This window comes from Anopheles nili, chromosome 3 (genome assembly GCF_943737925.1).
Source record: "Anopheles nili chromosome 3, idAnoNiliSN_F5_01, whole genome shotgun sequence".
Classification (NCBI taxonomy): Eukaryota; Metazoa; Arthropoda; class Insecta; order Diptera; family Culicidae; genus Anopheles; species Anopheles nili.
Genome location: NC_071292.1, coordinates 67,932,531 through 67,953,131, shown reverse-complemented (window position 1 = coordinate 67,953,131; position 20,601 = coordinate 67,932,531). Strand labels below are relative to the sequence as shown.

At 42.6% G+C, this 20,601-nt stretch overlaps 1 protein-coding gene across 1 annotated transcript; it reads left to right on the top strand.

Annotated features, from left to right (window-relative positions):
- The first annotated feature begins 4,352 nt into the window (after positions 1 to 4,352).
- LOC128724894 (diuretic hormone receptor-like) lies at positions 4,353 to 18,090 on the top strand. The gene is made up of 11 exons (XM_053818615.1): positions 4,353 to 4,656; positions 8,877 to 9,075; positions 9,158 to 9,269; positions 9,626 to 9,719; positions 11,715 to 11,795; positions 12,787 to 12,869; positions 12,988 to 13,098; positions 13,257 to 13,442; positions 14,388 to 14,515; positions 15,006 to 15,056; positions 17,319 to 18,090. Exons 1-11 carry the CDS (start codon positions 4,353 to 4,355, stop codon positions 17,368 to 17,370), a joined length of 1,401 nt encoding a protein of 466 aa, XP_053674590.1. The 3' UTR covers positions 17,371 to 18,090.
- The last annotated feature ends 2,511 nt before the right edge of the window (positions 18,091 to 20,601 follow it).

Genomic DNA, 20,601 nt, shown 5'->3' with positions numbered 1-20,601 from the left:
GTGCATTTTGGTCTCCTTTTTTTCTCTGCCCCCGACAAACACGCAATAGAAACGGGGGTTCGCTTCTCATTTTGCACATCTTAAGCTAGCTTTTGCGTTGTTATGGTTTCTTTTTAGCCTTCTCTCAGTACAGCATTATGATAAGAAACGACACACGCAAATAGACACGAGTCTCGAATGAAGCTGTTTGCGGACGGCGGACGCGGTTGCATGTTGTTCCAAAGCCAGCATGTTTACTTTCGCTCGGTTTTGGCGGCGTTTATCTTACGATGTTTTTTCTCTACTGCTGCTTTGCATCGATACGTACCGACCAGGTCGTATCGTGCGTTGGTTCACATTTTTAATGCTACACGGAAAGATAAACCCGCACGACGACGCCCAGCACCCAACGGCCATATTAATTATGCATTCATGTGTCGCGCTGGGCCGCTTCGAGGGGAATTATGCTGAAAGCTTGGAGAGTATTTTTGTAACATGTTTCTTTTGCCTCTAGAGCTGCTTTTACGTGTTTTTTCGCCGTTTTTCTGATAAACGAAACAAAGATCCTTTATTTGCGTGGCGAAAATGAAAGGGGCTTAATATTTTCAGCCGTTGCTAATATAAGCTTTAAAAAGGAATGATTGAAAAGACGTTTGAGTTGGGTGACTGTGGATGTGCATTAATACAAACGATGGAAAATCGACCTATTTCGTTTGGTCGATTATGCATCTAAGAATGTTAAGTAATTTTCAAGTACAGTTCCGAATTCGGTCCAATCTTGTTTCAGAAGCTTTTTGTGAATAGCTCATCAACCTTTGTTGTATTGATTTACGGTATTGCTTATGTTGATGTTTTTATTTCGTTGAGTATTTTGCCTCCCACTTGATGACCCGAATTTCCAGGAACTGTCCATCGAAATACTTTTGCACTAGAATGGTATTTTACCCCACGGTAGTCCCGTCCTAAAAGGAATCCTGTTTTTTTTTGTCAAACGACTACCCTTATTTGAGCTCCTTGTTTTTCTCATACTTCCCCTGAATGATCAAGGTATCCTTTCAGATAATTTTCGCGAACGCCCGAAAGGGATGTTTTGTTGAAAAAAAAAATACAGAGAGGCATTAAAGGGCTTTGGCTGTTGGTGTATTTCAGTGGAATCGACCCAGTAAAAAAATGGGGGCGCATGGTGGATTGGTTACCATGGGCCATCGATGGCACTCTGCCATTGTCCTGTGCAGCCGACTTTTTGGAAAAAGGGGCACACTCACTCGCTTTTGTTTGTTCTTGTTCATTAGAGATATTTTTATGGAAAAGGCCAACAATTCCAGGCCGGCAGCAGAGACACCCGTTTTTTTCTCCAACCGGTCACATAACAAGCATGGGACAGAAAATACTCCTCATAAGTTTTTCTCGCGGGTCGCGTGTTTTTCTTTTCTTTCCTGTTTCGTTGTTTTTGTTGTCATGAATTCGTACCGAAATTCCCTTGCACCCTCCCCTACCGAACCAAACCAGCCACTCAGTACGCAATAACATTATTTTTATGATACCACGCTCTAGCCGGGACTCACAAAAGATGCTGCGGGCAGCAAAACAAAACAGACAAATTGGTGGGCGAGTTCGAATGGATTTTGATATTTTTATGCACTCTGTGTAGCGGCCCTTTCCGTTATTCTTCTTGTTGCGTCCCGTTACGACTGGAATGGAGGCTTATTTTTTAAAGGTGATGTTTTGATTTCACGAAGGATCATATATCCTTCATGCGGTATGCGCTCTTCTTGCGGTGGCTAAGGTCTTGTATAAACACTGAAGAGTTGAAGTTATGTTGATATTGCGCGAGAACGCTGTTAGAATAATATTATACAAAACAATTAACAAATATCAGCAATTTAGGGGCAATTTTCAGACATATTTTTATTCTTCTCGGTGTTCTCTTTTTATTCTAGTTAAAACTGCTTTTTGTGAAGTAAACTCAAACTCCAAAAAGGCATAAAACACACTGGTAGAAACGCTATGCAGTTTGTGATGCAGTTATGTATGCTGTAAATAGCTTAATATTATGAATAAATCATCAGGTTTAATGCCACCGACCACATCTTCTTTTCAAGCATATGTATTTACACCAGAGGGTCATGTACCATGTCTTTAGTACGCGTTGTATTTAACACAATATACGTTCCTTTTCAGAGGAATACTGACCCTTCTGAGAATTAAGGGCGTGTTTGGTATTACTTGCCGGCTGAACCTCTACGAGTAAATAATCTTTCTCGAATCAACGTTCCCAAGCCATCGTCCTTCTGGTTCATTCCCGAAGGCAAATGGTGTTGAACATGCCATCGCACGCATCCTTTGGAGTCACCAGCTTGAATGGAACTAAATTATCGAAGCTGTTTAGAAGGTCAATTGAATGCCTCCCTCTGAACGGGTATACCCTAAAATAGTTGCCAGTAAAAGTACGTTATAGCTTTGCGCTTTTAAGGAGACATTTTGCGGAGCTCGCAACTGACCGTTGCTCGTAAATCTTTACGGCTTCACAATGATCCGCCGAAAACGTTCTCGGTTCTTTTTATTAGTATTTTCAACCGTACCGGTTTTTTTTTCATTCTCATCACCCACGCCACTGTTCACGCAAGCCAACGGAACATGTGCGCCATAAAATGAGCGTGTCCATCCAAACAGTAAGCCAGCTGTACTGGTTCCCTTCCTGTTGTTCCAGCGATTCCCAACCGACCGCTCAACAATTACACCTATCATGTGCCAAGCCATGGTGTGCCGACATTTACCGATCCTGCACCCTTCTGCCGCACGCAAAGCCACGCCAAAGCCGCCCAAAATCTGTTCCATGAATAATTCTACCAGCATCGCACGCCAGATGCGTGCATATGTTGGCGTGTGAACGATTTTTCCAACCCAAAACACGGGTACGGTGCAAATTATCGCTGGGTGAAGAAACTTTTTGGCTACTATTCCTCTCCCTTCAGTTGGGGTTTCCGCTACCCTCGCAAGCCCAGGGAAGAGCTGATGCGCGTGAAAACATCCAGCCCACACGTAGCGCACGTGGCACCGAAGTATGTTTACGTGAGCGGCGAATCGTTCCGGCGAAAAATCACCGGAAAATTGCCACTTCAGCTGGAAAGCTGTTCGAGCTGTGTGGAGCGGGAAGTGAAAAATACATATAATCATTAATCTCGCATCACTTATCCGTTTGCAATTGGCTTCGACGAGGTGCGGAATGCCGGTGCACGTACCGGGCAGCGGCTTTGGGATACGTATCGATGGAAGGGCTCGCCCAGGGGATTTTCTTCAACACCCCAGGGGTAAGTAGCGATACTCGGTTGAAACGAAGGAGACGTGGAGGCATAAATAAAAAAAAATGTCCACCGTCCGAAAGACGATCAACTCGCGTTCCATGAATCATGGCTCCATCGTCACCTTAAGCCTGCCAGTTCTCAGCATAAGCGTACGATGGGGAAGGTATTCGGCACGCGGGAAAGAAACCGAACATCGAAGGTGGCAATAAAATGAAAAACAAACGTCTCCCAGCCACCCACCGGGGGGTTTGTTTGCGGGTGTGTACGTGTACGTTTCACGCGGCACCACGACTGAGACGATCGGAACAACGACGACGACGCCGTCATCATCGTCGGGACCATCTTTGAGAACCGGCAGCAGCAGCATTGGTGAGCTTTTCCGCCGGTGGAATCAGTTTCCATCTGGACGGTAGCGCGTTTGGTCGCGCACGACACGCGTCTGTTAGCTGTGGTTGAGCGCACGCAAGTGAAATACGAAACGCGAAATTCACCCAACGCCTGGGAAACCGATGTGCCTTGCTTTTTTGGTTGCGTTTGTGGAAAATGATTTAAAACCTTTCGGTTCGTGTGCGTGCGTGTGTGTGCGTGTGTGTGTATTTTTTCTGCCTTTCGATTGGGATCAGAGATGAATTTCTTCCCCCAACAGCTCATGATAATCGACCCGCAGTGGCGTTTAAGGTGAATTCCGGTGTCGTTTCCGGTTGCTGTTTGATATCCGTGACTCAGTGGATGGCTGGGTGCTGTGAATTTGTTCCCTTGCGTTCTCCTGGGAGATAAGCTGGCCAATGCCATCGCGATGAAGTCGGGCCCACTCGAAGGGCAAATGCGTCGTGGTCGGTTTTGTTCGATGAACGGTTCGATCACCGCAGCGTGTGTTCCGTGTAAGTGCTACAAATCCACCGACGGTACGCCGAGCGCACACGCGTGAAGTGAATTTAGTGGTTTGTGCCAATTTCCGTGAATTTTGTTTTCCCCCGGTGTGGTTAGGTGCATGCGAGAACGTTTCGTGCCCGATAGTGGGAGTGTTGTTCCGATCCTGCGAATGGACACGGATTGATCGGTGGCACGATGAACGGCACCGACGTGACGTTGGTGGATGGCGCCGGTGGGCCGCTTGTGGAGGCGAATCTGACGGTGGAACTGGCAGCCAGTGGTGAAAATGCACCCCTCGTTGACAGTCTGTTGGCATTGGGGATGAATGTGACTGGGGCGGAACGATGCCGGTTGCAGCAGCAGGCCGAGGAGCTGCTCCAGGACGTCGCCTGTCCGTCCTTCTTCGATATGGTGTCCTGCTGGCCTCGAACGCCTCCTGGCACGTTGGCCGTGCTACCGTGCTTTGCTGAGTTCAAGGGCGTGCAGTACGACAGTTCACGTAAGTAGGCCTGCCAGTACCTTCCCACTTCGGTTATCGGCTTATGGGCGCTTGCAAACGAACTTACGACAAAAGTCACCTTGTGAAAAGAGATGCGTCCTTTAGCGATGGTTTCAGACTAGAGGTAGATGAAAAGTCTGTATAGATATTGTGAAATTTTAAAGTCGATTAAATGTTTAATTTTGGCATCGTACAATCTAAACGATTTTCGTATCTGAAAAGCTTTAATTTGTATGCATAAATATTCTGGCAGTAATCAAACTTCGTTAATATTTTATTTCTGCTTAACTGATTTTTATCAATGCGGCACATTAAAAATATTTAAGTCATACAATACAATAGAATGAGAGTTTATCTGCAAGAGCATAACTTTAATTGAAATTTTCTTTGTTTGTATTAGAATACAAACTAATTTTCTGAACAAAGAGCTGCACTTTTGTTGCACACCAGTCAAGGTTCACAAATATTTTATGTTTCTAAATTTATTTTCATTTTTCACCAGCTTAAGCGAATTTTGGTAATTTTCGGAAACCTCACAAATAAAAAGCAATAACGCATTTATTTTTCACCCTCGCACACGAAGCCGTTTGTCGAGCTTACCCGGAACATACACCGGATACGTGGGTGAAATGCCACGATTTCTTCGAAATAGCAATTTTAGTTGCTTACGTGTGTTTTTTTTCCTTTCGCTAATGCAATGTTGTTACGGAACAATACACATAAAAACCCTTCTCTCCCACACGTGAATAGATCGCAAAGGTGGTTCGGCAATATATTACAAACGAGAAAAGGAACGTTGAAAATTGAGGAAAATTCATACCCGACTAAATCCCGGAGCTGGAGCCACACGGAGGCTGACATTACGATGCCCGCAGCCATAGATTGCGACATGGCGAATGCTATCAGTGTATGGTGTTTGCTACGGTATGCAAACGAAGATTTCGAACAGGAATTGAAATTTATGCTTTTCTGTACGCCAGCACGGTGGTAGCGCCCATTCGCAGAACGTTACCACGGCGATACAGACGCATATTTGGAATGATGTTAATGGTAACGGCCGAGCGTTGCTCACGTGCATTCATTCGAGGTACATATTTCCCTTCCGTGAAAATGAGCTAAAGTGAGTTACAGTTTTTTCGGTCACACGAAAACATATCTGCCTTTTGAAATGCAACGAGAAGAAAGGGATTGTGGATTTTGCTATCAGAGACACTGATTTTGCAACCTCTGGTTGGTTTTGTTATATCTTCCACATTCAGCGGGCTTGTGGATGAAAATTGTAGCTTCACACCGTGCGCCCACTTCATTAAATCACAATCAAGCAACGTACCGTACGTCGTGGAGTTTATCGCCCTTGAAGTCGATGTGCCATGTACCTCATGGAGGCGCCCAGTACCCGGTAGCGTAAACACATGTGGCAGTTTTAAACCCATCCCCAGCCTCATGTAGTACCTTGACCTATGAACACTGAGACTCTCGTGTGAAAGAGAAGCCACCAGGTAAGCACGTGGAGGCCTGGCGAGTATTTAACATTCGCACCGAAAGCTGACGGGTGGATAGCGGTGTACAAGATAGCACGCCCAAGTGGCAGCTCGGGTGGGCTATTAGCCCCAGATTCGTTTCGCCGGTTTCCTCCATTGCTCTGTTGCTCGTTCAAAATCTTATTCTACCCATCTTCAGTCTGCTACGGTGGAAGAGCTACGGCATATCCACACGCGGATCCGGACAGTTCGAGGCGAACATAAATCACTCCCAGTCCGGACGAGTCGCTGTCATGGCCGGACGTCGTCGCATTGTTGGCCTTTTGCCGTTATCGCCACTCGAGCTGCCATGTTTCACTGTGGTGGGGTAGTTTTGTCTCGTTTTCTCTTCCATATCTCGTACGAACCTCACAAGGCTGAGGAAACCTCAAGCCAGTGAGGCTGATGTTGTTCGCATCCAACGAGAGCCAAACCCGGGCGATAGCTACACACCCAAAGGCGCACTTCGGAGATTTTGCTTTTGCCTTTTCTTAGTGAAACAGGGCGTACGTACATGCAATCGTAGCCCAAACCGGCACATCAAGTTAATAAGGTTAACTTGCTCCGGGAGGAAGATCTTGCGCGCTCGTACTGCTTTTCCTAACGTGTCATGGCTCAGCCTATCCGTGGGCTGTAATCGAGCATCTTTAGAACTGACCCTTCGCAGTGGGGCAGAATCACTACCGAGTGGTTCGCCGAAAGTGTGTAATGCAAAAAGAAACGCTCTTTACTCAAAGACATGGAGACCCATAAGAGCATGCCATCTGTTTAGTAGTGGGTTTCGTTGTGGCTAGATTCAGTTTAGTAAGCTCAACAACAACACCTATCCATAGCGGAAAGTCTATTATTTTTAGTACAAAACTTCCAGAAACACTAAGGGGCAGAAAAAACAACAAAACACTCTCCCAGAAGTACTCTCGCATTTTTCGAATTTGCGCGAAATTTTTCACGCTAATCTTCCATGGCTTGTTTTCTTTTCATCACCGTTTTATCCATTGTTGTGCGAAATGCGTTTATTTTGAGTATGCTTTTTTTCGCTGAAGAAAATCATGTAACCCGCCACGCGTCCGTTGTAATGCTTTTTCTCGCAAGTAGGGTATAAAATAATGAAGACGGTGTATACTCTCCAGCAAGGTGAAATACCATTACGCTGTATAGCAAGGCTCGAAAAGGGGCTGCTGCTTGTTTCGAACATCTCCCACGTCGCCCTACGTCAGCTCTGTAAGGAGTGCTTTTTTGGCGTTTTTTCACGCTCACAAAATGCCTCACAATACAGACTTAATGTCTGCTGTCCTTCCCCCAGGGGAGAGCGAAGCTTCCCTTCGCGCGAACGAAAGGCGGAAAATAATTTCCCATGTTAAATGGACCACTTTTGCTGCCGTTTTCCTTTGATCGGAACCGGATCGCTCATTGGGTGGGGACTTTTTCCAGTCGTCGTCTACATCGGTCTTCCGAAGGGCGCTCGCAAGTTGTGTGCTTTCCACGACGCCAGCCACCTGTTGAATGTGTTCCACATTTTCTGAGTGGGCAGCGAAGCTGATGGGACGATCATTCGAGAAGCGGAGAGAGAACATGACAGTTGTGGCAATGAAAGTGCTGCCAGCTGATAATTACCAGCTGCCCGAGGGAAGTGAAAAAATGTACGCCTTAAAGCAAAGCCGCGCATAGGAAAGCGAACTGGATAATGGAGTCGATGCCATGCTAATTAACTTTCGCGTTGCAGAAGACGGGGTGGCGTAATGGGCAAGTGAGGATCGCCCTTTGGACGATGGCAGTTGACAGTTCGCTCGATGTTCTGCGCGCTCGGGGATGATTAATTATTCACTGCACCCCGCGTAAAACTTCCCTTGGTTTGCTAGCTTGACGACGATACAAAGGGCCTCGGATAGGGACGTCATTTGCAGGCATGCATCTGATTAAAGCCAGTCAGACCATTAAAGTGCAAACGACACACGGAAAGCGTTTGGTTTTATTTAGATTCGTGTCTGTTTTCGCTACCTCTGCGTTAGTATTCAATTCGAAGGCCTGGCTTTTCAGTGAAATTTTAATTTCTATTCCGATTGAGCACCTTCTGAGAAGGTTCATTCGATGCTGGTAAATTAACATAATAATCTTTTCGCATGCATAAGCTTCCGTTGGTTTTTCCTCACATTGGTCGATACAATCAATGCTCAATTAGCAAAATGTAACGCCTTCACATATTGGTTCATTCTTGATGGTAGTCTAGCATGTGATTTTGCATATTCGGTTGAGGGTACATCAAAGAGTAATGTTCTGTGATCGATAGGACGTGTCAGCGAACATCAAACGGTTGGTTCAGTTGGTGTGGAAATGAGGTAGCCGGCATTAGTCTGAAGGTACTACTAAAAAGTGTCATTCGCTTAGTTCAAGATGGTTTTCAGAAATACAAATAATATTTAAGCGTTCATAAAACATTTTTTTGAATATTAATAGTATTGATCAATCTTTTATAAATAAAAAAGGAGGTTTCTTAAATTTACCGCGAATAAATTATTTGATTTTATTGAAACAAAATATCATTTAAGGACACTTTCCTGCAATTATTTGTATATTGCTACATTAATACTATTAATAACTATTAATGATAGTTTAAAACAATTAGTTCGGAGCTTGATTGACAGAAGTACAATGTTTGCACTACATTAACCGGTTTCGTTATATTTTTTTCTCGAACATAAGAAAATGCGTCTCGATTCTGCAATGTCGACGGTACCTGGGACAACTACACAGACTACGCTCGTTGTGAGCACATCGCTCAGTCTTCACCGGTGCCTGAATTTGAGCCGGAAATAGAGCTTCCCTCCCTGATCTACTACGTCGGATACTCCATCAGCCTGGCCTCGTTAGTGCTGGCCGTGACCGTGCTGGTGTACTTCAAGTGAGTAGATCAATGCCATGGAGGGCACCTGAATCGCCTTCAGATGTACGCGCCGGAAGCGGTACCGTGCGATTTAAAAAAGTAACTACTCTGCCCGCAGGGATCTGCGCTGCCTCCGGAACACCATCCACATCAACCTGTTTCTCACCTACATCATGTCGTCCATCTTGTGGATTCTCATCTTATCGCTGCAGGTAATGACATTTCGGAAGGTTTCACTCTATGATATTTCATCGTTCCGCAATACATGAGCTTTAATGAGAAGCCATCTTGAAATCAAAATCTTTCAATTCGAATTGAGTTTTCCGAGAGGCAGCTACCTAAAACAAAATTTGCTTCTCCTTGAACGAAACCAGACAGCAGTCTCCCCCTCTTAATCTTAATCTAATCATTGATGGAAGCATAACTTAAGAGTAAAAAAAATATAAGCATATTACCAGCGTCCTGTTTTCTGAAACTAATCTGCTTCTCATCCGGTTAGCTCTAATTAAAAATCGTTCGTGTTTATTTATCTTTTCTGGTAAACACCGCTTTGATACCACCGTTCCAGATCACTGTAAGGCTTGAGGTAACCGGATGCATCATTCTTGTGACGCTGTTCCACTACTTTACTACGACCAACTTTTTCTGGATGCTCGTCGAAGGTAAGTGTTGGCATTTGGCAAACTCGATCCTTTGGCCGGCAACGCGTGATCGATTATCGTTGCTGACATCCACTCGAGCAGTTTGGTAAACAACGCAATTTCCAATCGACGAGGCCCACTGGTGAAACACGATAAACGGATACGCCTTTCGAAAGGCTCAAGCAGAATTTTACACGATACCGAGCGGACATATTGAATAGATAGTTCGCCATGCTGTCTCATACTCGTGGGTAGCAAGGACGAAAGTGTTGGAAAATGGAACGACCAGACGACGCTTCGATCAACGATGGATGACTGCTTACTTAACCAGTGACGTGGTTCATTTGCAAACCGATCAAAGAGCAGCTGGGCTCTCGTCTAGGATGTGACGCCATCACGAGGCGAACAGAATATGTTGTGCAAATAGATGAGACCCATCTCTAGAGCCATCTGCACACTTAAACACCACACTGGGGACTCCAGCTACAGTCCTGGGGATGGGTTGGAAAACTTTTCCCATCAATGACTAACCGTCACAGGGACACTCGCACAACTGCCAACGGATGTGATGTGCAAGGATCGGTCGAGTGACGGAAGTAACAGACCGTAAAAACTTCCTTCACGTCACAGCCGGCTGGAGTAGATCAGTTTCTACAACGGGCAAGAGAATTACTTTACTGTCTGTAGCTGCGGGTTTTCAGTTCACTTTATTTATTTCACTCTACATCCCTGCTTTGAAATATAGCCCCTCATTACTGTTAATAATCAGCAACATCGAAACTTACCGCGGATTTACGATACTAAAGCACGCCTTCACTCCTCGTCGTGACGTATTTTTCCTTGATACTTCCTTTTCATAATTGACTTTAATTGCTTTTCGATGTTTCGCTCTAGCAACTAGTGCCAGCGAATTTATGGCCCGATAATTATCCATCCGTTTAATTACTAAAAGCGTACGGACGAGCATCCAGCTTGCCCGCTCTGCGATTGCAGCCTTGAAAACCACACGAAAAATTGAGGAAAAATAAACTGTATTCTATAATTAAAAAACATAAACTTCAAGTCTTTGCCAGCTAAGTGCAAATCAGTGCCAGTGGGAGAGATCTAGGCAATAAATCGCAGGTGGTGCATGCCATCGGTTCGATATGGGGTGCTTGACTCGACAATCTCTCGCTGATACGTATTTCTAGGAACTATAAAGTTTTAACAGGATATTATAAGTTTCGTTTTTAGTATCATGCATCAACTGTATAATTTATTAAAACGGACTATTATTTCAAATCAAGGGTGGAATGTTGCATATATTGAGGCGTTCAATGATGATATACTATCATTTGATGACAGGCGCATTAAAATGGCAAGAGTTCTTACCATCACTATAATTTTTTTAAGATATAAAATATACCACTGGCATCTAATAGTGCCTCACTGTAAAAAAAGGACTCTACTTCCGGTAGAGCTACGGTAGACAAATTGCATACGGTTTTCGACGAAGAAGCTGGTACATAAATCTCTTCTCGTATCGCTTCTCCCTAGCTAATGAGTACTGTTTGCCCGTTCTACTCGCCGCCTTATGAGCCTTCTAACCTGAGAGCATTTGCTGTGCGCCAGTGGATGGAAACAGCACCGGTTGCCTCCATCAGAGGATGCACTTAATTACACCGGCTGCAACAGCCCACATTGTCTTATGAATAGTTAAAACATCAATTATCCCATTAGCTTCAGACAGCCACAGACGCCTTAGGTTTTCGTATAGATACCCTGCCGCAATCTTCGGTGCAAAAGGGTGGGCGAACAGCTGGATGGATGAATCTAGTCGTGTAATTAGTTTAAAGCGCCTGATTAATACATGCTCCATCAATTAGCCAGCTCTAGGTCTAGGGGCACCAGGAGCAGTTCCGGTTGAAACGGAGCGTGCTCGATTAGCTAGCGAAATTATCCGCTTTGCCGGCCTAAGTTGAAAGCTAAATTTTCCATCGCTGCTAACGTTTCCGCTACGTGTGCTCTCTTTTCCAGGGCTCTATCTCTACATGCTGGTCGTGCAAACGTTTTCCGGTGATACATTACGCTTCCGGAAGTATGCCGTCATTGGATGGGGTAAGTCTCTCGATCAGATGGCAAGCAGGAAAAACGTTTACAAGCGAAAGCAAGCAATTTTAATTTAGTTATTATAACAGGGAATCTTTTTCAAATAACTATCAAACCAGGTAAACAAATCAGGGACAACTTTGAAACGCTGCTTGATGCTTTTGAATTTTTAGTAGTGATTGATTAAAAATTGTCAAAAATTTGTTTCAGGTTCATAGACACTGTCCAATCATTATTACGGCAAATGGCAACGTCAAATGTTCATGTCATTCTCAAATTTCACTGACCAAAGCAAACACCAGGCGCCTCCATTACTGGTAGAGCAATTAAACGAAACATTTCAAACGTGGCTTTATTTTCTTGAATTTTATAAGGCACATCTTGCAATAGTCAATTAGGAAGCATATTTTTTCTTCAAGAAGCTATGCAGACAATCGGTATTTAATTTACTAGTTTCGTTATTTTTCACTAACCACCAGACGTCTCCATGGCAAGCAAGAAAATCAATACAAAAATAGACTGCTGAGAATGATCAATATTACTAATCACTCAGAAACATAAGCAAAATCAGATAGTTTTTTGATGTCCCCTCTGTTTTTCATACGAGCGAAAGAACAACTTGTATTATATTTTACCCACCTTGCAAATTGGAAAAAAATGTTGAAAATAACATGTCTTTGCAATTGGATGAAGAATATTCAGACGATTATTTTGATGGTTGAGTTCTAATCGTTTTCGAACTAATCAACTTCAGCAAGATTCTTCGTTAGAGTAAGAAATAATGGCCATTTCACTCATAAAGCTCATCTTTCAGTCAATTTTCAATTACTGAAAGAGATTTATCATGAAAAGGAGACCCATTTTGCTGCACTTGTATTCTGAATAACAACGTATTCTAGGAGCTTCAGAACGAGAATCAATTAATGTCGTTATTGCAAAGCTGCCCAATCGTTACATCTATCATAATAGTAACCAATATACCAATTACTTCCGTCCATAGGAGGACCACTGATCTTCGTTGCAGCATGGGCCCTCGCAAAACCGTTCTTTGGCTCCAACTCGAATTTAGAACATCCTAATAAGGTAAGCAGCTACCCCGAAAGAAGTCGTAAATAGCTCCGCTAAAATACGTCGACCTCATATTTGGTGCAGTTTCCGTTTGCTTTCATTGCGTATATTAATTCGTACATTCTTCTTCCAGCTCGAAATAGAATGCTCTTGGATGCGCGAATCTCATATTGATTGGATCATTCAGGGCCCATCCTGTGCGGTGCTGGTTATCAATCTTATCTTCCTGCTGCGCATCATGTGGGTAAGTGCCACCCGGAAGAGTATTTCCGGGTCCGCCGGGAGATGATTGATTCCGTGCCAACGAAAATTGACAAGAGAAAAAAAGAATTTGGAAAGATTCGAGAAACGTTCCGATGGATCGATCACAGCCCTTTTTTCTATCCTTACGACAACCCGCAGGTGTTGATCACGAAGCTCCGCTCTGCAAACACCGTCGAGACGCGCCAGTACAGGAAGGCATCGAAGGCGCTGCTCGTCCTGATACCGCTCCTCGGCATCACCTACCTCATTGTCATCTACGATCCAGTTGAGGGCGTCGGAAGGCATATATTTGTCGTCACGCGGGCCATTCTCCTTAGCACGCAGGTAAGCGAGGCTCAGAGGCGGTGAATATTTTGAGCGCCTCAAATCCGTTGGGGTCTTTAAAACGGATACTCTTCAAACCCACCGCACCAAAGACACATTATGCTTCGATTTAAGGCAGCGGAGAAAGGATACGGCTCGGTTCGATTGAATTCTGATTTGATTTGGAAGGGTGTTGTGCAAAAAATAAAAGTGAAAACCGAACGCCTCGTTCCATGTTCCGTCTCTCGTCGTCCTTCCGGTAAAGGTGTTTTGCAATTCCAAGTAGGATCGATTACGGATGGACGCTTAAGCGGCCGGAACCCAGGAGAGCGTCCTGTCAAATGGAAGAGATATTTAATTTCGCCTTTTTTGGAACCAGGGTTGAGGTGTTATATCAAATTCGTAAACGTCGTAATCGAATTGGTAGTAAAGATGTATTTTATAGATCGAAAATTCTGCAACAAATCAAACCCATGTAAGAGCGAAAACAAAAGTTTATATTATCTTACTTTTAACCACATTATCCTTTAAACTATAAATGAATGCTTATCATAGCAAATTACAATTATTAAACAACCAGTTTCAATCAAAATGATCCAAAATCTGCATATAGATAAGCATAAAATATAAAGCTGACTATTTTCGCTTTTGCTGCTTATTATTCATTCGGTATAATATCGTCTTCACCAAGCATAAGGCTCGATCGTTTCACGAATGTGCCAAAATCAAAATTGAGGCAATAGAGCATTTGATATAAAATGCAGTTCAACGATGTGGTTTCTTCAGCATACTTGTGCACGTTTGGTTTGCGGACAGTTATCCAGAGGATTTTTCATTTTAATTGCTGTCCTTCTATCGTGAATGTTTGCAACGTTTCAATGTCGTTGGTTTTGCAAAAAAAATTACACCTTCAATGTTTTTTTAACGTGATCGGATCGTTTGGCTCCTTTCGTATCTTCCTAATAGGGCTTCGTCGTGTCGCTGCTATACTGTTTTCTCAATTCGGAAGTACGCCAAACGTTGCGGCATCATTTCTATCGCTGGCGTGACGAACGCAACATCCTGTCCGGCAAGATGAACAACCATCATCGCAGGTGAGGACGAGCTGAAACTGACTCCATATCTCGGTGTTTTATCGAGCTAACTCGGCGCCATCTGGTGTTTTCATTTTTATTTTTATTTTTTCGATCAATCTAACCCGGCAATGCCCATTTCTTTTTTGTGTTTCGTCTCTACATTTATGCGCCGGGATTTGGGTGTGTCTCTTCTGGAATGGCACTAAATCTCCTTAACCATCCTGACCATCTGCATCTTGATCGCAACAATGTACGGTTTCTTATATCCTATTTTGGGTTTGCATCATTCACACCCCTCATACTGACACCCTTACCACGATACTCATTTGACCCTTTTTTCTCTCCCCCGTTCTGGTTCCGTTGCAACCCTTGAAACATTGTGTCCGGAAATACAATCTCCCGAACGAACGAAACGAAAAACGAATTTATTTAAATCCGCACCACCGTCGACATCAATCTCGGCTCGTGTTCCGTCACCGTCACGGGAGCACCGCCTCATCCTGGGCAGGCCAACGATCAGCAAGGACTATTCGCCCCGCTCGCGAACCGAAAGCACACGGTTGGTATTAACCCCGCGACGCAGCACAACATGGATTTCTATTCCTTCTTTTTCAACTGCACCACACTCTCGCTTTTGGTATTTTTGTGTCGCTACAATGTTGGCCACGGTTGCTTATCCACTCACACTTAGTGGCAGCTTTAGTGTGTATAAGGATTTTAATGTTTCCGACGCCTGTCATCCTGCCAACGCCGCTTTAATGGCTCGCACCACATTGTACTGCACGAGAAAATCAAGCATAATACAAAAAAAAAACAAACCTAGTCTTTCACAAAATTAATTCACTATGTTTTTTAGTATAGTAGATTGTAGCATAGAAATTTCATTTTTCATCGTTTGCATGAAATGCAACTTACTGCTATGGTTATTGCATTAAGGATTCAATATATAGAATCACATTTCACATACAATAATTGTATGGAATACATCTCAAATAGTTATTCAATCCAACTTATAGACATTTTCAACTAACATATCTGGTTTCTGCAACATAGTTAAATCATCATTATTGTTCGATGCAAGTTGTTAAAGGCAGTAAATCCAAGTGCATAAACTAAAAATTGTTTATCATCTCTCAATGATGAGAGAAGTGCTGAAATGAGTTCTCTATTCCTGTTTGGCCATCTTCAATCGCATTCATTTTTCATACTCTAGCTTGTTTCATCACGTGGCTGCATGTTTACAGAACGTCTGGGACAGAGCATCAGTTTGAGAGCACCTGTTTGAATGCAGATCATATTTTCATCACTGTTTTACGTATTTGTTTTTGTTTGCGTTTCTTTTTTATTTATTTGCTCATCTCTTCTCACCATGCCTGGGACACATCGAGGTATGGTCGAGGTGTTCACTTGTTGTTTCGTCATTTATTTTCAATTCCAATTTATGTTGGTTTTTAATATTATTAGGAATTTGTTTTTTTATCTTCTTCATTTTTTTATGTTCTCCAACATTGACGAATGCCAGTTTGACGACAACAACATCTGCACCATTAATTTGATCGTGCATTTCCATGGAGAGCGACAACATTTTTAGTTCGTTTTTTATTTTGGTAGGTATGCAGTTTTTTTAATACTTTAGTTTTAATCAAGTTACATATTTTACATATACTGTTATCGATTGAATTGAAGTTGGATATGTGATATCGAATGTTTTTTCATTTACTACTTGGAAATAAAAATTTCTTGCACCCTAAATTTTGTGCAATATGTTGTCTGTCTTTTTTACAAAGAATGCATGAACCTATATCTCATACTGAAAACAAATATCGTAATATATTTAGGCCTTGTGTATTGGATCCCTGAGCTGTGATGCCATGACTACAAAACTATCATTTCAACATAAAAAACACGCTCACAAACATTAGCACTTGTTCGTTCGCAGCCTGAGCCTGGAGCCAGGGTCATTGCAATACGTTGAACGCTTGCTGAATTAATTTTCTCTCCATTGTTGCTCGTTATTGCTTCTCCAATGGGTTCCTCGCGCGTTAACACGTCCTGTGCATGATGGCGGGCTGGATGCGATATTCTACGACGAAATGAAAACAAACGAAAAAAATAAACCATCGGCATCGAAACACACGGCTTTCGTACGCTATCGCCAGGACGGTCGAGTACAGCATCGTCGCCATGAAGCATTCGTGCGTGTTGAGAGATTAAATGTTAATTACCAGCCACATTGAGTCGGTACACGTTTGTTTATTTGTATACTGTCTATCTTTCAATATTTTTTCTTCACTCGTGAGCTTTTAGTGTAACCCTTTGGAACTGATTAGATTTGTAACACATAAGATACAAAGGCTTGCAACATTGTGTGCCATCCTGAGCACATTTTATAATAGGTATAAACATTGAAAAACTTGTAGTCAGAGCACAAGCTTTTGTTGTCACGTTTAAAACATCAAAAATGTTTCTTATTATGCATTTACTTCTTGTTCATGTGTAAGAGGAAAACTATTAGGAAAGTCACGATTATGGAGAAATTGATCTAGATCAGGAAAAACATTACACACAAATCCCGTGTGGCGCCTTCAAACCATTTTTTTTATTCTCATCGTCCACACTGCTCAATCACTGCTTCTGTTTTATTTAGCATCCCTTCATAAGCATTTTCTAGCCTCCCACCAAATTCCTCTCCACCCACAACATTGAACTGTTTGATATGAAGATCGTCAACATGAGAAGCGCCTGAATAAACCAACACATCGACAAACAATCATCCCAACTCACTGTCTCCACCCGTTTGTTTTCTCTCTTCCATTCCTAGGTTTTCCCAGTTTTCCCGCCCAGAGTCGATGAATTTTCCACCCGTTCCATAATCGCACACCAGTTTAAGTGGCTGCGTAAGGTAAAGCTTCAACGATTCAGCATTCGAGCGAAACCTTAAGTTAAATAAAATATAGGTGAACGAGTGCAAGATCGGCATGCATTAAGGATCCCTTACGCGTGATGCCAGAGCTAGCTAGATTAGTTGAATCAATTGAAACCGAAAAAACATAGCGAACAGAAACAAATAAAATAGAACCGCATTGGTGTAAAAAATGGAAATTATCTCAATGTATTTAAAAATCAATACAGATAGTGAGCCGCTGTGAACTGCTGGTGAGTTTATACCCTTCGTTAGATACTAACTAACAGGATAAACACAGAAAAACTATCAAAACATTTATCGATGTTCAAAGCAGATAAAGCAAACTTTACCAAATGAGAAAGCACACAGCATCCCTGTGGTAGCACTCAAAATGAATGTTGTTAAGAAACGTAGCATTGAAAAAAGCCTAATTAAAGATCACTGAACTGATCAAGAATGTCATGAAAGAGGAACATGAAAGCTAGACATTCTAAGAGAACAAAACCTAGGGTTAACTAGAAAAAGATAAAGTGGATCAAACGATTAATGCAACAGTAACTAGCCAAATCTAATGATAAAGCTGAACCTAACTATAAGAGATGTCTCTATGCAACTGTTGATTGTCGGGATAAAGTCGTGGACATTTTTTGAATGTATTTTTGCTGTAAATAAGGTACAAATAAATGAAATCTCGATGTAAACATGAGAGAGTCATTATAATTTCATATCACATTTAGTATGGTCTACTTATTCATGGTATGTTCTGGTTCACACACATAGCCGAGTATGGCCTTTCATGTATATAATACAATTTGTTTCAAAAGGGCACATTTGTACAATTAAATTTGATTTATAGCATTAGCACAATAAAAGTACAATTGTAGCCTGTGAAGTGAGATTTCGATTGAGGGTGTGATGATCAAATGCAGATGAGATGGACAGTGATGATGAATGCATGTTGTTAATTAATTCAATTTATTTTTGTTCATTGCACCCTTAATGCTGCAACAATGGTTAACATCGTAGCGTTTATTGCATATCATTTTCTTTATTGAAAAGGATTTGTCATAAGATATCTAAATCGACATGGAATAGTTCAATTTAGTAAGCCATGAGCTAAATTCCATCCAAATGTACCACAAAGCTTCTAAAAAAATGAATCAATTAAATTTACCTCCCATAAATTTATATCCCCTTTAAATATGTCTCATAGCCTAAATTTGCAGCTAGTATTGACATATGAATCACGTTTCATCATAAATCCAAGTGAAAATGATTCCACCTTCGTTTTTGAAACGATTTGGTTATGAGTGTAACGTATGGCTTTTGAATACAATTTCTTTCTCTTTCCCACCTTTCCACATGCATAGATTCGTTGATTGTTTTTGTTTTTACCGGAAACCACAAAACCCACCTTTAGCTGGTTCACGTGGTCAGGTTACGGTTGGAATCCTGGAAATTTGTCCAGTCGAGTGACTTTGTCATAAACTTCTTCTCCTGGCTCTTCGAGAAAAAAAGCCAACCACCAGGTGGTCGCATTTTCTGATCCACGCTTCCCATGGGAGGTTGAAATGGCTCCAAAAGTCAAACGTGCAATCCCTGCCGTGACGAGGAGAGTGTGCCAACAGCTCCCCTGTGGGTTGGGGTTTTTATCCTTCCATTCCGTATCCCATTTTCCATCGCCCTCGGTGGAAAGGACATCACGAATGCAATTTTCAACCTGTGCTTCTTCATGCGCTCAACCAAAGATCCTGTTAGCTCATATATGCCCTGGGAGCTGGTTCAAAACGATTGCTGCTGCTGGTGGTGGTAGAAAATCTTTGGCAAACATTGTTGCACAGTTGCCCGTTCGCACACGGTTGCATCGTATGTCCCTAGTCTCAACCGGGCGGAAGCGGATGTAAATATTTATGAGAAGATTATAGCGGTTTGCGGTTGCAGCACCGAGTGCCCAGAGCGGCAGTCGGCAAGCCGGTGTGAGACTCGTAGCAGAGTGGCTACTGTTCCTTTTCTTGCGGTTTGTTTTACGGCCTGGTGGGTGAGAGAGAAGGCCATTGCTTCCGGTTTCGTGTTGCCGTTGTCTCACCAATCTGTGGGTGGCTCGCAAATTGAGCGTCCGCCTGCGGGCAAGTGAAGCAGTTTAATTAATGTTTTTGACGCGATGACGGGATGATATATCGAACGGGGCTCATTAAGCGGTACGTGTGGGCTTGGACAAAAATACCACCGTTGGACTGAGATGAGTGCCAGTGGCTTTCCCGACGGCATAATCAATGGGATATTAAGCCACATAAGTAAATGAGAAGATTAGCCTTACAAACAATCACACAAATTGAATAATTTTCAATTGAATTGGTGCAACAGTAATCCACAAGTAACCTCAATTTAAAGTAAATCAATGGCCTGTTTTGTTAATGAGAACTTTAGCAATGGCTTTATAATGGGAAACAAATGAACTAGAAACGTTACTACATAAGAGCAATTGATAATATGAATACATTTCAAAGCTGGATCAAAATCATGTACACCATATTTTAGACAAGTTATTCTTGAGAACCAAAAATGATTAACGTTTTTCAATTGCTTCATGGTTGGATCAGAAATGTCCAACATTAGTACACAAAGAAACGCTATTTACCCTATCTCACATTAGTATTTCACCGTTGAACAAGACACGAAAATTTTAAATGTGTATACGAAAAAAATGATCCTTGTCGCCAATTTATGTTTAGTATTTTCTTTATCATGACTATTCAACTCCCCCAGTAAAGCACACGCGCTTCGAACATAAACAACCAGGCGCCTCCATCGGTGGCATTCGGTGATTTTCGAAATTCGAACATTCTCTGCCAGAGAACGTAAACAAATGTAGTTCCCGCCAACAACGTACCTTGGTATCCAATGGCAACGAGCTTGAAGAGAGTGAGAGCGCAAACGCTCTTTTTCTCAATACTTTTGCTCTCCAGCGAGAGAAAACAAGCCAGCTTCCACCAACGAAGCATTCGTGGCCGAAGCCCGAAACGAGTTTCGTTCAGTGCCGTTCGTTTGTTTCGTTAAGTCAAAAGCGATCGTTCCAAAGCAGAGTGCAAACGAGTGCTTGTTTCCGTTGCCATAGCTCAATGCAATATCATTTAGTTTATCGTTACTCGTGGCTCGTTTCGGACGTGTCCGTTTACTCCTGTCGCGCAGTTCGGTATTT